This window comes from Gavia stellata, chromosome 5, assembly GCF_030936135.1.
Source record: "Gavia stellata isolate bGavSte3 chromosome 5, bGavSte3.hap2, whole genome shotgun sequence".
NCBI lineage: Eukaryota > Metazoa > Chordata > Aves > Gaviiformes > Gaviidae > Gavia > Gavia stellata.
In genome coordinates, this window is record NC_082598.1 from 63,617,730 (window position 1) to 63,634,140 (window position 16,411).

Below are 16,411 nucleotides of genomic sequence, written 5' to 3' on the forward strand. Positions count from 1 at the left end.
AGCGCGGGCCGGGGGGCCCGGCGGGACCGGCCCTCCGCGGCGGGGCCCCTCCTCGGGGGCGGCTCTCCCCCCTCGTCGGGGCCGGCGGGAGGCGCTCGGCAGCGCCCGCGCCGTGCGGGAGGGCAGTCTGCGGACCCCCCCGCGAGCCCCCCCGGCCGCAGGCGACGGCGGGCAGGAACCGGCCCCTCGGCACCGCGCACCGGGCGCTGCAGTTCCGCGTCCTGCCCCGCTCCGGCGGGGGTGGGGGGGCAGGACGCTGCCGGGGTCCGGGGAGCGCCCCGGGGGTCCCCGTGTCCCGGGCGGCGACGAGGACACCGAGGCCAAGGGGCCGTCCCGGCGCTCCCCAGAGGCGCACGGTGCCGGCCGGGACGAAGCCCGCGCCGGCCCTCGGCCGCACCCGCGGCAGACTGCGCCCGGTGCTCGGCGCTGCCGGCCGGCCCGGCCCCGCCGTCAGGCTCGGTAGCCAGCCGGGCTCGGTAGCCAGCCGCGCCCGGGCTCGCCCCGCTCGGGAAGCCCGGCCCGGGCCGGCCCCGGGAGGGGACCGGCTCGGGAGCGTGTTCCTGCTGCCGCCGCTCCCGCCCGTCCCCCGCGCAGGTCTCCGCCGGGCTCTGCCCGACGGGACGGGACCCCTCGGGCTCCGTGTGCGCAGCCCTGCCCCGCACGCTGGGGACGGGCAGCAGCGCCATCCCGCTGCAGCTGCCGCGGGGACAGAGCCGCGGGGGAGAAGGGGCGGGCGGGGGCGCGGGTGGGGGCCGCGGGAGGCGGCGGGGCCGGGCGGGCTGCGGGTGCGGTCCCGGTCCCTACACCGGGGCTCTTCGCCCGCTGTGCACAACGCCCGTCAGCACCGGGGGCCGAGACCTCGGTCCGTATCGCCGCTCTGCAGAGCGGGGTGCCGGGCACTGCCCATCAGCCAGCGCACCCCTGGGACACACGCGGGGTCCTTCGTACGGAACAGCGACAGAGACAGAATCACGTCGCAGTCACGGACTGGTCGCTCACACCAAAGTCCGTCTGCGCCTGTCTTCGTTTTAATGTCACTCGTTACACTGAGGTGGACCTGTACTTGCATCTAAAACCTCCTCCGAGGGGGGCATCTTTTACTATTAAAATCAGTAACTGAGGTTAGTTTAGGATACGGGTCTTGATGAAATCCCAGACTCCTTCTCCACAACTCCCACGTCCCCACACGCCATCGCACACACTCAGCAGTTTGTTGCCCACTCAAAGGCCCTCGCACAGCACCGTTGTCTTTGCCAGGACACGTATCCCAGCGACCAGGGTGAGTCTCTGTCCCCGTCCTCAGGGAGACCTGAATTCCGTTGCTCTAATCTGGTTCCAGATACAGCAATTTCCCCCCTTTTGAGGCTTATGGATATGTTTTACAATTCCCACAAGTCTCAACCTCCTTAATTTCCATTGCCTTCTGTTCGATCTTGTCAACAAAGGGGTTAATTTCTTTTTGCACCATTAAAATATTATTTGAAGGCTTTTTCTGAGAGATTATTTCAGCCAATTAGAACCTAAAGGTGAGCATTGTATCATGCAACAGCTGATCAGAATCCTAAATACCAGGAGGAGGCCAGCTATAAACAGCTGCTTTAACCATCCAAAACTGGGCAACCAGGATGTCAGCCAAGAAAAATCCAAGCCTTCTCTCTCTTTGGTGTTTTCCGCTAATTCTTTCAACTGTTGGATCTTTTCTTCTGTGATCTGAGAATCGTCTGTCAAATTAAAACAACACATTCCTTTAAATTCCTCACATCCATGGGTATGTCTTAAAAGCAGAGAGTCCATAGTTGCTCGGTTTTCTGATGTGGCTTCTCTAATTTGTGTCATCTCTTCTCCCAAGGCAGCGAGCACCTGGGAAGGAAAGTTAGTAGTTTTGGCTAATTCACAAGCTAGTCTCTTTATACTGTGATAATTCATAGCTACCCCAACTCCAGGTGCAAGGATGGCAGCTGCCATGATTTCACTAGGGCTCCATAATGTCAGTTGAGAGTTACAATCTGGAGACAGAGTAGAGACTTGTCTCTTCTGGCTAACAGTTTTCTTTTCATGTGAGCCTTCCTTTTTTTGGTAACATTGCTGTTAACCTTCCCATTGCGCATGGTCCTCCAGTGACGTTTGCAGGGATATAGGCATATGATCTCTTTCCACAGAGAAGAAACCATCCTACTGGCAATTTAGCATGGGCCCAAGCATAACTCACTATCTCAGTTTTATTACGTTTCAGTGGGGACTCGAATCTTGAAAGATTTTCACATTTAGACCATGGAGTGCAGTTCACAAACTGAACACAACTTTCAGCTGGAAACATGCCCTTAACTCTCACTCTTAGCTTACCTTTTTCCCTGATTTTAGTTGGTTTTCCCCAACTATACATGCTGCTGTATGTCATATTGATACTAAAAAATCTTAAAATGTTACAATTTTTCAAAAGCGTCGGAGGAGTAGGTACTCCTAACAGGCAGGAGGTGAAAACTTCCTCTACCGAGGTTCCACCGGCTAGACAGAAGGTGGTGGTATTTATTACTTTTCTTGCCAAGCTTTCCCAGACATTTCCAGATCTGTCCCATTTTGGGAAAAACACATTTGTACCTCCAACCTGGAAAAGAAACAAAACCAGATAGCTTTTCATTTTGCAACCCGATTACGCAATAGTACAGTTTTCAAGGGTCCCGCCGGAATGGCTCTCCACTTGTCTTCGGGTTCTGGCGGACTCCCGTGTACTGGATCCAGGAGTTGATTCCTTCTACCTTCACAGCGCTCTAGGTGGTCAGTAGGGTTGTAGAGGGTCCTTTCCACTTCTCTCTCAGTGGCTCATCCTTCCAGGTGCGAATATAAACCAAGTCTCCAGGTTGGAAATTGTGTACTGGCGAATGCAGGGGCAAAGGAGCTCCCTGACTGAAGTACCTGTGCAAGGATGATAAAACACGCGAAAGGGACAGCGAATCATTTCTCAACATTCCTTCCCCTATAACATGCATTTGGTCACTTCGGTTACCTGTGCTTCTGACCGTATGGGGTTTTCCCTTAATATTTCAAAAGGGCTTACTCCTTCCCTTGCTCGAGGGGTAATTGTAATTCTCATTAAAGCCATTGGTCAAACATCCACCCGCTTAAGCTGAGTTTCTTGACGTAGCAAGGGAAAGCTTCTGGCCACCCTCAAAACACGTCTGCTAACACTAACCTAAACAGGTTTCTGTCTACTTGAAGGTTCTTGTACAGTACCATTGTCTTCACCAGGATGCGGATCCTAGTGACCAGGGTGAGTTTCCATCTCCGTCCTCAAGGATACCTGAATTCCGTTGCTATGATCTAGTGCCAGATACAGCACATGTAACTGTCACCTGAACGATTCCCACTTGCACAGTGATCAGTAGTGATTTTGCTTGAGCGATTTTTCACTGCGTAAGCAAACTCAAATGAATGCAACAATAATAAGAACTCCCAGCAGAGCAGTTGTCATCGCAAGAAAGTCTCCAGAAGTGCGCGCGTGCACACAGACACACACACGCGCAAGGTCTATCAGTATTATTAAATTATTACTCTTCTCCCCTTCTCAAACACTTCCTCCGCTGTGTTGCCCCACACAATGATGTCATCAATGCACTGCAGGTGTTTGGGAGCTTCACCTTGCTCCAGTGCAGTCTGTATCCATCCATGACAAATGGCAGCCTTGGGGCAGTCGATTCCAGGTGTAGTGGACACCCCTCCATGTGAAAGCAAATTGTGGCCTGCACTCTGCTGCCAGAGGGATCGAGAAAAATGTGCTGGCGCCCAGCCGGGATGCCGGCACTGAGGAGTTCTTCTACAGGCAATTAGGAGAAAACTCTGGATGGGCTGCCCATGTCCATATGGGGGATTTCAACTTCCTGGGCACCAGCGGGGAATACCGGTCGCCAGCGGCGTTCCTCAGGGCTCAGTCCTAGGGCCAGTGCTGTTCACTGTTTTGATCCATGGTCTGGATGCGGGAGGTGAACGCCCCATTGGCAAGCTTGCTGACGCTCCCAAACTGGGCGGTGCTGTTGACTCTCTTGAGGGACAAGAGGCCTTGCAGGGGGATCTGGAGAGATGGGAGCATTGGGCAATTGTCAGCGGCACGATACTGAACAAGTCCAAGTGCCAGCTTCTGCACTGGGAGAGTATTATGCCGGGCACAGGTCTAAACTGGGAGAGGAGTGGCTGGAGAGCAGCCCTGCAGAAAGGGGTCTGGGGGTGCTGGTGGGCAGCAGGCTCAGGATAGGAGTCAATTTGGACAATGTCCTTAAGAAGATGCTTTAACTTTTGGTCCGCCCTGAAGTTTGGGTTGTGGGCTTTTTCTTTTCTGCTGTTTTCCTCCTTCCCTGGAGCAGAAGAAGTCTCTGTGGCCCCCGAGAGCTGTGGGCGGTGGCGGTGCAGCTGCTCCAGGGGACAGGAGTTTTGGGGCAAGGAGGATGCTCGGGGCGGGTCAGCGTGCGAGGCGAGACGCTGAGCAGCAGCGGCAGCGGGAGCTGCGCCGTGCCATGCTGACGCCAACGGGACTGTGCCTGCCCGCGGTCCCGAGCGGCTCCCACCAGCCCAACGGGATCACTGGGACTGCCCTAAGGAAGGGGCTTATCCCCCTGACCCCTGGCACTGGGGGACTGCCCCGACGGGGACCTCACCCTGCACTTTCTGCAAGCTAGAGCCGGAAAGGTGAGGCCACTTCCCGAAGGTGCCGTTGGCTGCATTGGCCCCAGGTTGTGGAGCTGGGATGGGAAAAGGGGGACAAAGAGAGATGAAGTTTCCAGGCACTTTCTGGCTGGTGCAGTGATTTTTTTTCTTCCTTTTTTTTTTTTTGCCACCTTCCTGGTCTTGCGTCTGCCCAAGGTGCAGCCAGACAAGGGGAGGAGGGTCCCTGCCTGGCCTGCAGCTCCCTCCCTCGCCATTCTTGGGGTGATTTGGGGTTATTTTGCTGGGCAGTGAGGCAGAGCTGGCTCCGGAGTGGAGCACGGTGGGACCCAAGGAAGGGTGTGATTGTCTTGAGGCTTTGAAGGGCTTTGCACCGAGCCCTGTCCCTGCTGGAGGGGACACTGGTCGTGTTCGGGACGAAGGCATTGCAGCCCCCATTGTCGTGTGTGTCCATCCCCAGCCTGGCCCCAAGGTCTGTCCTTGTCCCGGGGGCTCCATGCTGCTTTCTGCGTGGGGCCGTGTCTGTGAGTCGTGCAGGGACCCGTCTGTCCTGGCTCCCCTGCCAAATGGCTGCTTCCCCTGGGGAAGGGGACAGGGCAGTCCCCCGGCTGCCGCCATTGTCTGCCCCGCTGCTGGTGACTCAGCCCTGGGGACGGCTCGGTGCCCTTCGGGGCTCGCCGGCTCTGCTGTGGGGCTCTGCGGGGCTTTTGCACCTCTTGGGTGCCCTTTCCCGGTGCCCCCTGCACTTCCTCCCGCTCCCACACAGGCACGGAGTAGTTCAGGAGAAATGGCTTTTAATGAAGAAAACAAGAGAAGCGGCCTCATCAAATCTACTATAACACACCCCCCCCCCCTACCCAAATACCCAGCCCTCCTCCCCCACCCCCACTCCCCCCATCTCCCTCTCACCCCTGCTGTGGGTCTAATCCCCCCCCGCCACCCCCGTGCTGCGACGAGAGCCCTGCGTTTGCTGGCTGGCTTTGGCGAGGTGCTCTTGGCGCGCTTCTTCCCCCGCTTCTCTGCCGTGGCAGGCTGGGACGGTGGCAGGTCCCTGCCCTCATCCCCCCACGGCTCCTGGGGCTCCAGCCCCATGACGAACTCGTCCAGGCTGAGGATGGCGTCGGCGGTCTCGGGGACGCTGTAGTCGGGGCTGAGCAGCTCCTCGGGCAGGGAGAGCGAGGCGAAGTCGCAGTGGGGGATGGCTGCACTGGTGCCACCAGGGTCCCCAGGCCTGGGGCCGCTGCTGGGAGCGTCCTGGCTGACCCCCACCGCGTCCGGGGAGCAACCAAAGAGCCTCAGGGCCTCCTCAAGAAGGACCTCCTCGGCCACAGCGAGGTCTCCTGTGGGGTCCCCGAGGGCTTGCTCGTGGGGAGCAGCAGAGGGGCTGGGGGGGACGTCGCTGCCCGGGGGGATGTTGCTTCCCGGGGGTGCTGCCCTGGGGGTGGCACTGCCGGAGGTCTTGGTCTCTGCGGGCTGCCCCTGGATCTGCTGGTAGCCGGGGATGGACGTCGGCAGCAGCGGGGGGGCCGGGGTCACCGCTCTCCCCTGCTGGGTGTAGGGTGGGAGGTGTTGCGGCTGTCCCTGGGGGCTCCGAGGGGCTGCCCAGGCCGGGGGGGTCCCGCAGCCCCCGGGACCCCACAGGGCAGCACCCGGCAGAGAAGCGGCAGCGCGGCCAAGCGTGGCCGTGGCCAGTGGAGGCAGGTGGGTGCTCGTCCATGGGATGTGGAAGAGCCGGGGGTGGAAGCAGCAGCCGCATGGAGTCCTCTGCAGACCTGTGTAGGGGAGAGGGAGCCGTGCTGGGCCGGGGGGACCCTCCAAGGGCACCCGCCGAGCCGGCCCCGATGGCCGAGGTCCCCCGGCTCTGCGCCAGGCACGTGGGGAGCTTGTGGCTGGGGCACTCGCCATGGGGTGAGCTGCCGTGCCAGCGGGACGGGATTGCAAATCGGGGAAGGAGACTCACTTCCAGGGGGCTGACACGGGAGAGGTGGCCCCAAGGATTTGGGAAGTTCTGTGGAAATGGGATTTAGTGGGCACCCATCACCCAGGCAAGGGCAGGGGATGGTCGCCCGGGCTTGCTGAAGCCCTGTGCCATATCTGCCGGGGGGGGGCAGGGGGTGGTGGGGATGCTGGGAGTGCTTGGGGGTGGTGGGGGGATCCTGGGCATGCCCAGGGGTCGGGGGTGCTGAACGTGCCGAAGGTGGCGGGGTGCCCGAGCAGAGAGGGGTGCCATACCTGCTGGTGGTGCCTGGGGGGCCTGGGGGGCCAGCCCCACTGGGGGTGCCCAGACTGCAGGGAAGAGCTGCTCCTGCCCGGGCAGTTGGCACAGGTTGGGTGAGCCTGCAAGAGAGACAGGAGCGATGGCCATCGGTCACCTCTGCTCTTGCCCCCAAGAGCGTCCCGGGCTGCAGGGGTCGGGGTGGGTCCCTACCTCGGGGGTAGAAGGTTTTGGGGAGCACAAAAGGCTGAAGGAGCCAGGGTGCCGGGGGGGCCTGGGGCCCACGCGCTGGGAGCCGCAGCGGTGGCAGCGCCATGGTCCGTTGTGGCTGTTGGCTGCTAAGGACTCTCTGGCGTCTCCCAGGAGGGAATGCGGGGGCTCCCCGTGTTCCGCCCCGCCCCAACAGCCTCCCCAGCTCCTCCTGGGGAGGGAAAGGGTTAAGGGGGGCTGGGCCACCCCGGCCCTGGCAGGCGGCTGTCAGGGGCTGTGGGTGTAAGTGCCTTTGGCTGGAAGCCTTGGTGCCTTCCCAGAGCTGGGATATCCTTGGGATTAGTGGGACTTGGTGGAAGGGGTCCCGCTGGGATGGAGGGTCCAGGCTGTTCAGGAGGGGTGGGCAGGGCAGGCGAGGTGGAGGTGTCACGCTGTATGTGAGGGAGAGGTTTGATGGTGGAGCCCTTACAGGCGGCGATGACGTGATCGAGAGCCTCTGGGTGAGGATGAGGGGGATGGAAAGCAAAGCAGATGTTGTAGTGGGTGTCTGCTAGCCATCGCCCAGCCGGGATGCCAGCGCTGGGGAGTTATTCTACAGGCAATTAGGAGGAACCTCTGGATGGGCAGCCCGTGTCCGTATGGGGGATTTCAAGTCCCCAGGCCCCAGCGGGGAATACCATACTGCTGTGACGAGCAGGTCTGGGAAGTTCCTGAAGTTTGTGGGACAGAACTTCTTGTCACAAGTACTCAGGGAGCCAACTAGGAAAGATGCCCTGCTAGACTTGCTGGTTGGGAATGGAGGAGGACTCGTGGGAGATGGGATGCTCTTGGCCACAGTGATCATGAAACGGTTGAGTTTAAAATTGTCAGTGTCATGAGAAAGAAGGACAGCAGAGTTGCTACACTGCATTTTGAGAGAGCAAACCTTCCGTTATTCAGGGAGGTACTTAGCAGAGTCCCCTGGGTGAGGGCTGTTGAGGGCTCAGGAGTCGGCGAGTGCTGGTCAGTCTTTAAGAAGCACCTTTGATAAGGTCAGAAGCAGGCAATTCCCCTGTGTCGGAAATCAAGCGAGCGGGGCAGAAGACCACTTGTTGAAGATGGTGGCCTGACTGATAGGGACGGAGAAAAAGCAGAGGCATTCAATGCATTTTTTTGCCTCAGCCTTTAATAATACTGATAGACCTTGGGCTGCCCGGTCCCCTGACTCGGTGGAGCACGAGTGTGGGAACAGTGACTTTCCATTTGTGGAATAGTGAAGCTGTCAGGGGCCCGCTGTATCAGCTGAATGCTCACAAGTCCATGGGGCCTGATGGGATTCACCGCAGAGTACTGAAGGAGATGGCAGATGTTATGGCAGGACCCCTCTCGATCATCTGCCAAAGGTCTTGGGACCCAGGAACCTACAGACCTGTGAGTCTAACCTCAGTTCCTGGAAAACTTCTGGAGACGATGGTACTGGGTCCTCTTGAAAGGCTTTAAAAGAATAATGCAATCACCAGGCACAGTCAACATGGGTTCACAAAGGGAAAGTCCTGTTTCACTCATTAGATACCCTTCTAGGATAAGGTCACCCCGCCAGCGGATGAAGGGACGGCGGTGGTGTCGTGGTTTAACCCCAGCTGGCAACTAATCACCACACAGCCGCTCGCTCACTCCCCCATGGCCCAGCGGGGTGGGGGAGAGAATCGGAAAAGTAAAAGTGAGAAAGCTCGTGGGTTGAGATAAGAGCAGTTTCATAAATGGAATTGAACAAAATAAAATAATAATGATAATAATACTGAACATTGTAATGAAAAGGAAAATAACAACAACAACAAATAAAAGCCAAGAAAGACAAGCGATGCAAAGGAAAACAATTGCTCACCACCCTCAGACCGATGCCCAGCCTGTGCCCAAGCAGCGGTCCTCTGGCCAGCTTTCCCGCTAGTTCATATACTGAGTATGACGTCATATGGTATGGAATATCCCCTCGGTCAGTTGGGATCAGCTGTCCCGGCTGTGTCCCCTCCCAGCTTCTTGCACACCCCCATCCTCCTGGCTGGTGGGGTGGTGTGAGAAGCAGAAAAGGCCATGACGCTGTGCAAACACCGCTCAGCAGTAACAAAAACACCTCTGCGTTGTCAACGCTGTTTTCAACACAAATCCAAAACATGGCCCCATACTCGCTACCATGAAGAAAACTAACTCTATCCCAGCCAAAACCAGCACGACAGGTCAAAACATTCCAGGAGATGCCTGGGAGGAGTCTCGGGTGCATCCCTGAGGAGAGAGCTTCCTCTAAAGAACAAAAACCGTCTTGGGAAGCTTTCTTGGAGGAGTCTGGGGCTGCTACCCGAGATCTCAGGTCCCTAAAGGAGAGGAGAAATACTCCGGGATGTGCCTGGGAGGCGTCTCAGGTGGATCCCAGAGGAGGGAGCTTCCTCCAAAAGAGGCCCAACACCTCAGGCAGCTGCCTGGGAGGAGCCCTTGGTTGCTGCCTGGGCTTACAGACACCTGCCAGAGGATGAAAACCACCTCGGCTGTCCGTGCTGGGAAGCCCCTGAGGTGCCTCCAGTGGAGGGAGGGAAGGGCTCAGGCAGCGCTGGTGTCCCCTGCAGCCGGGGCAGCCCTGGGCCCTGGGCGGCAGGTCTGGCTCCCGTGCTCAGGGAGCAATCGCCAGTTCTGGGCTCAGGAAGGAGTTTTTTCCCCCAGGCAGATTGGCACAGGTCCCCGGGGGTTTTCCGCCTTCCCCCCCAGCACTGAGCAGGGCCCCTTGCCCGCGCTCCTCAGGGCCGTTTCTGGCCAGCGGTTCCCCCCTCCTGGCAGGAGTCCGGCTGTGCCCTCCATCCCGCCGCCTCTCTTCCCTGTGCCAGGCGGGCAGGGGAGCCTCCAGGACTTCCCCGCATGAGGTCCCCTGGGGCTCTTCTGCCCTGTGCCGGACGTGGCCCGCTTGGAAAGGCTGCAGGCGTGCTGCTCCGTCGGGAAGGAGCCGCCGCTCGCTGCGCGGCCGTGCGCGCAATAAAAGCGGAGCGTCCGTCTCCTCTGCCGGAGCTGCCGTGTGTGTCTCGTCTGTCCTGGTCGCGCTGCCCGGAGCTGCCTGTACCCTCCTGCCCGTGGGGCCGTCCCCCGTGGAGAGCCCGCAGCTGCGGTTCCCCGCCAGTCCGGGGGGTTTCCCCCGGCAGCGTCGGCCCGCGGCGTGTTCGGCTGCTGTCCCCCGGGCAGCGGGTCGGGCTGTTGTCCCAGGCCAAGGGCCGCCGTGGGTGCCGGCTGCTCCGCACCCGCCCGTCTCCCGCAGCCCCCTCCGGGGGAGCCCGGCAGCCTCTGCCCCGCCGGCAGCCGGGGCTTCCCTGGGCCCGTCCCCGCGGGCAGGGACGGGACAGGAGCCCGTTGCCGGAGCCCGGCCCCGCTCCGGATCCCCACTTCCCCGCGGGCATCCCGGTGCCGGCCGCCCTGCCAGAGCCCCAGCAGCAGCGGGCAGGGGCCGTGCCGTGCCCGGGGGCTCCGGAGGGGCTGCGGGGAGGGAGGGAGGGAGGGAGGGGAGCACCGCTGCCCCCCCGGCCTGGCCAGCATCCAGCCCTTCCCTCCGGGAGCGGCGGGGTCTGCCAGGGCCGTGCCGCCGCCCAGCGCGGAGGGTTGCTCGGTGCCGGCGGCAGCGGGAGGAGCTGCTCTCGGGGGAGCGCTCGAGCCCGGCCCCCCGCACCCGGCCCTGGGGGCCCCCGCCGGCCCGGCCCGGGGGTGCCCGAGGGCCGCGCCTCTGCCCGCTCCCGGGGGACCCGCCGGCGGCCCCGTTGGCCCGGCGTCTCTGCCCCTCGGGCCCCGCCGCTGCCTCCGCAGCCCCCCGCTCCCCCGGAGCGAAACCCCCGGCAGCTCCGCGCTCCTGCCGTGACCCCCCCGCCGCCCCGCGGGAGCCCGGTTCTCGCCGCGGGACGTGGCCGACACGAGCCCTGCGCTCCGCTCGCCCTCCGCCCGCCGGGTCCCGCACCCCGGCCGCCCCCTTCCTCCTCCCCGCCGTCCCGCCTCTGCTCCCGGGCAGCGCTCAGGCCCCGGGAGCGGACCATCCCCCTCCGCCCCTTCCCCGGCAGAGAACCCGCGCACCGCCCGGCTGCGGCGGTGGGAGCCCCGGCAGGGATGCGCGGCCGCGCCCGCCCCCCGCCCCGGCTCCGTCCCCGCTCCGTCCCCCGCCCGCGGCCCCGTTATTCCAAACTGCTGCGAAAGGAGGAAAAGCAAATGCACACGCGGGTGCGCGCGCGCGCGCTGCCCACCCGGGACGTGGAGGGGTCGCCGGCGGGACGCTCCCCACCCCGCTCCCCGCAGCGGGGCTCGGCGGCGGCGGCGGAAGCGTCTCCTGGGGGAGATGCTCCGCGTCCCGGGGCTGGAGCCAGCCGGGCGTCCCCGGCCAGGTCCCCCTCGGTCCGGGAGCTCCTGCGGGGGGGCGCGTTTGGGGTCGGCAGCCGGGGGCCTCTTCCACCCGCTTCGGTGCCGCCGCACGGGTGGGCGTGGGGCAGCAGCCCCGGGACAGCCGCTGCGGACCCCTCTGTCCCGGGAGGGGAGGGGCGGGGAGGGGCGGGACCGCCGCGCCTCTGCCCTGCGCCCGCCGGGGTCTCTCGGTCCCGCCGGCTGCCGCCCAGCGAGGGGGGTTCGGCGGAGCTCGGCAGGGGTGTCCCGGGACCCGCCCGAGGAGAGCTCCTGCGTGGGCAGCGCCCGGGGCCGGTTCGCCTGGGCGGGGGCTGCGGCACCGGCACCGGGCCCGGCCCAGACCCGCCCCGCCGAGTCCCGCCGAGTCCCGCCGGGTTCAGCCGAGCCCAGCCGAGCCCCCCCGGCTCCTCCCGCCGCAGGCGATGGCGGGCAGGAACCGGCCCCTCGGCACCGCGCACCGGGCGCTGCAGCTCCGCGTCCTGCCCCGCTCCGGCGGTGGGGGGCGGGACGCTGGCGCGGTCCGGAGAGCGCCCCGGGGGTCCCCGTGTGCCGGGCGGCGACAAGGACGCCGAGGCCGAGGGGCCGCGCCGGCTGCCGCCGTCCCGACGCTCCCCGGAGGCGCACGGTGCCGGCCGGGACGAAGCCCGCGCCGGCCCTCAGCCGCACCCGCGGCAGACTGCGCCCAGTGCTCGGCGCTGCCGGCCGGCCCGGCCCCGCCGCCGCGCTCGGTAGCCAGCCGGGCTCGGTAGCCAGCCGGGCTCGGTAGCCAGCCGCGCCCGGGCTCGCCCCGCTCCCGGGGGCGCGCCCCGCTCGGGAAGCCCGGCCCGGGCCGGCCCCGGGAGGGGACCGGCTCGGGAGCGTTTTCCTGCTGCCGCCGCTCCCGCCCGTCCCCCGCGCAGGTCTCCGCCGGGCTCTGCCCGACGGGACGGGACCCCTCGGGCTCCGTGTGCGCAGCCCTGCCCCGCACGCTGGGGACGGGCAGCAGCGCCATCCCGCTGCAGCTGCCGCGGGGACAGACCCGCGGGGGAGAAGGGGCGGGCGGGGGCGCGGGTGGGGGCCGCGGGAGGCGGCGGGGCCGGGCGGGCTGCGGGTGCGGTCCCTGTCCCTACACCGGGGCTCTTCGCCCGCTGTGCACAACGCCCGTCAGCACCGGGGGCCGAGACCTCGGTCCGTATCGCCGCTCTGCAGAGCGGGGTGCCGGGCACTGCCCATCAGCCAGCGCACCCCTGGGACACACGCGGGGTCCTTCGTACGGAACAGCGACAAAGACAGAGTCACATCGCAGTCACGGACTGGTCGCTCACACCAAAGTCCGTCTGCGCCTGTCTTCGTTTTAATGTCACTCGTTGCACTGAGGCGGACCTGTACTTGCACCTAAAATCTCCTCCGAGGGGTCCATTTTTTACTCTTAAAATCACTAACTGAGGTTAGTTTGGGATACGGGTCTTGATGAAATCCCAGACTCCTTCTCCACAACAACTCCCACGTCCCCACACGCCATCGCACACACTCAGTCGGTTGTTGCTGTTACAGGACATGTTGAAAAACAAGGGTTAAAAGTAAGAGAGAAGAATGTAAAGAAGATACTTCATAACAATTGCGCCTGGCACTTAGACATATTAGAGATAAAGACTGTCTTCACTAACTCTCTGCTAACTAGCAATAACGATTAGCACAAAGACGAATCGTAGAAAACTACTGCCAAATTAGTGCCCTAGAGTTAACTTGTCTCATTATAATCTCATTCTAATGCTAAGGAACACACCTCCTAGCTAGAAAAGCCCCAACCCAATTAAGCCCCCTACTCTCTGAGCATGTGTGGTGAATTAAAAGAGAACTGTAACTTTAAGATGAGGTAAGAACAGTATTAACCAATAGTTAATTAAGGGGTAGCACCAGTAGGCGTAACTAACGTTGTTAACTGTCTTAAATACCTGTCATGATTTTAACCCGGTGTGCATGTCAGGAGGAGAAATCCCCTTGCACCCGGGACCGCAATAAACCACTGTCGGCTTTACACCTCTGTGTGAGCTGTGAAGTTTGTTTCCGCGTGTCACCGCCCCCTCGAAGGCCCTCGCACAGCACCGTCCTCTTCGCCAGGACGCGTGTCCCAGCGACCGGGGTGAGTCCCCGTCCCCGTCCCCGGGGACACCCGAACCCCCTCGCTGTGGCGCGGTCCCAGACACGGCAGGAGGGGCGGCCGAGGGGGTGCGGTGCCTCCGCCCGGCAGAGTGGCGGGCGGGTCCCGCAGGAGAGAGCTGCTTCCAGCACCGCGGGAAGCTCCCCCGGAGGGGCCTGGGGCCGCTGCCCGGCTGTGGTGGAGAGGCGCGGGCCGTGGCCGGGGCGAGCTGCCCCGCAGCCGGCCCGGCCCGCAGCGGAGCGGAGCGGAGCGGAGCGGCAGGTCTGGGCGCAGCGGGGGGCTCCCGGGGCGGGAAGCGCCCGGGCCGCGGAGAGAGCCGCCGGCAGCTGCCGCCAGAGCCGCCGCGAGGCCGGGGCGGGGCCGGGGCGGGGCCGGGGCGGCGGCGGGCGGTCGCCCCGCGCTGTAACGGACAGGAGCGGCCGGTGGCCGAGGGGAGCCGCTCCGGAGCCGGCCCGGCCCGCAGCGGAGCGGAGCGGAGCGGAGCGGCAGGTCTGGGCGCGCCGGGCCGCGGCCGCCCCCGCGGCTCTCGACAGCGGCCGGGGCAGCGCTGGCGCCCGGAGCGGGCGAGGCCGGCGTGGCAGCCGGGAGGAGCTCGGCTGCGGTGCCCCGCCGGCAGAAAGCCGCGTCCTCTGCGCTCGCCAGGCCGGCGGCGGCAGCCGGAGAGAGCCCCCCCGAGAAGGGGCAGCCGCCCGGGCCTCGGGCTGCCGGGCGTGCCGGAGCCTGGGGCTGGTGCCGGCGGGCGGGAGCGAGAAGAGCTGCGGAGGGGTGACCCAGCGGAGCGCCTGCTCGGCCCGGTGGGAGAGCTGCGGGGGGAGGGAGGAAGGTGGGGGGGCGTCGGGGGGCTGAGACGGAGCTGGGCTGGGGGAGCCGCGCGCTGGAAGGAAACAGACAGACCCGGTCTGTTAATACAGGTCTCTGTGACTCGTGTCACCATCACAGTTTGGGGTTTCTTGATAATGGGATGGCCGACACGGCACCAGGCCAGCTGGGGTCGGATGGGATTTCTCAAAGGGGGAAGAGGGTCTTTGCTGCCGAGCTAGCGGGTCTCATTGACAGAGCTTTAAACTAGACTTGGAAGGGGAGGGAGATGATATCAGGCTTGCCCTGACAAGCTGTGGGATGACACGCCAAGGTTAGCGGGACAGGGTGCTAGCGAGGGCCCTCAGCCCGTTGCTCTGAGATGTGCTGGGTACAGGGCAGCACAGGTGAAGTCTTACGGAGATGAGCTGGGGGCTCCCGAGGTAATAGGAGCCAACAAGGAAACAACAGTGAAATCATAGAATCATAGAATGTTGTGGGTTGGAAGGGACCTTTAGAGGTCATCTAGTCCAACCCCCCTGCAGTGAGCAGGGACATCTTCAACTAGGTCAGGTTGCTCAGAGCCCTGTCCAGCCTGACCTTGACTGTTTCCAGGGATGGGGCATCTACCACCTCTCTGGACAGCCTGTGCCAGTGCCTCACCACCCTCATTGTAAAACATTTCTTCCTCATGTCTAGTCTAAATCTACCCTCTTTTAGTTTAAAGACATTACCCCTTGTCCGATCGCTACAGGCCCTGTTAGAAGTCTCTCCCCATCTTTCTTATAAGCCCCCTTTAAGTACTGAAAGGCCGCAAGAAGGTCTCCCCGGAGCCTTCTCTTCTCCAGGCTGAACAACCCCAACTCACTCGGTCTTTCCTCATAGGAGATTTGTTTCCTCCCTCTGACGATTTTTGTGGCCCTCCTCTGGACCTGCTCCAACAGGTCCGTGTCTTTCCTGTGCTGAGGACTCCAGAGCTGGATGCAGTATTCCAGTTGGGGTCTCGCCAGAGCGGAGTAGAGGGGCAGAATCACCTCCCTTGACCTGCTGGTCACACTTCTTTTAATACCTCAAAGGAATTAATGTGTGTTCCTCTGAGGAGGTGACATGCTGAAGTGCCTCTGCACCAATGCATACAGCATGGGCAACAAACAGGAGGAGTTGGAAGCCACCGTGCTGCTAGAAAGCTACGACCTAGTTGCCATTACTTAAACCTGGTGGGAGGAACCCCATGACTGGAGTGGGGCTATGGATGGCTACAGGCTGTTCAGAAGGGACAGGCAAGGAAGGAGGGGGTGAGGGCTTGCCCTCTATGTCAAGAAATGGATAGATTGTGAAGAGTTGTCTCTGGAGGACAGCCACGAGCAAGTTGAAAGCTTGTGGGTGAGAATTAGAGACTGAGGAAACAAAGGTAACTTGGTGTCTACTACAGGCCACCAGATCAAGGGGAGCCTATTGACGAAGCCTTCTTGCTGCAGCTACAGGAGGCATCGCACTCGCAGGCTCTCGTCCCGCTGGGGGACTTCCACCACCCCGACATCTGCTGGAAAAGTAGCATGGCGAGCTGTAGGCGATGCAGGAGACTCCCGGAGAGCACTGAGGATAACTTCTTAAGCCAGGTAATGGACAGCGTGTCGTGGATGGCGTGATAGATGCACTTTGCTCCTAAGAGAGAAGCAGCAATATGTTTATTGATATCAAACTTTGTTAAATTGCTGTTTCACAGTAAATGTGACAGTGCTTTAACAAGATTCGATGGCAAGGGACACTTGATTATTTACTGCATAGAGCTAGATGCGGCTGGATCCAAACTTGGTCTTGGACTTGGTCAACGGTTTATGTCTAAAGGATTGTATGTGCACAATCAATCAAAGATATAATCTTAGTGAAGCTTACAAAGTTTAGCAAGCTATTAGTCACTTACCGAGGATCTGTTGCGGCAAGGACTCTCTCAACACCAAGGAGTAAGGGATCTCTGCGGCAGGCGTAACCTTGGGAGG

General features: G+C 62.1%; 1 protein-coding gene across 1 annotated transcript; it reads right to left on the reverse strand.

Annotated features, from left to right (window-relative positions):
- Nucleotides 1–3,928: 3,928 nt before the first annotated feature.
- Nucleotides 3,929–7,184, reverse strand: LOC132317148 (basic salivary proline-rich protein 1-like). Its single transcript, XM_059818229.1, has 5 exons — nucleotides 7,082–7,184; nucleotides 6,886–6,990; nucleotides 5,594–6,251; nucleotides 4,647–4,656; nucleotides 3,929–4,066 (listed from the first exon to the last, which is right to left on the reverse strand). Exons 1-5 carry the CDS (start codon nucleotides 7,182–7,184, stop codon nucleotides 3,929–3,931), a joined length of 1,014 nt encoding a protein of 337 aa, XP_059674212.1.
- Nucleotides 7,185–16,411: the final 9,227 nt, after the last annotated feature.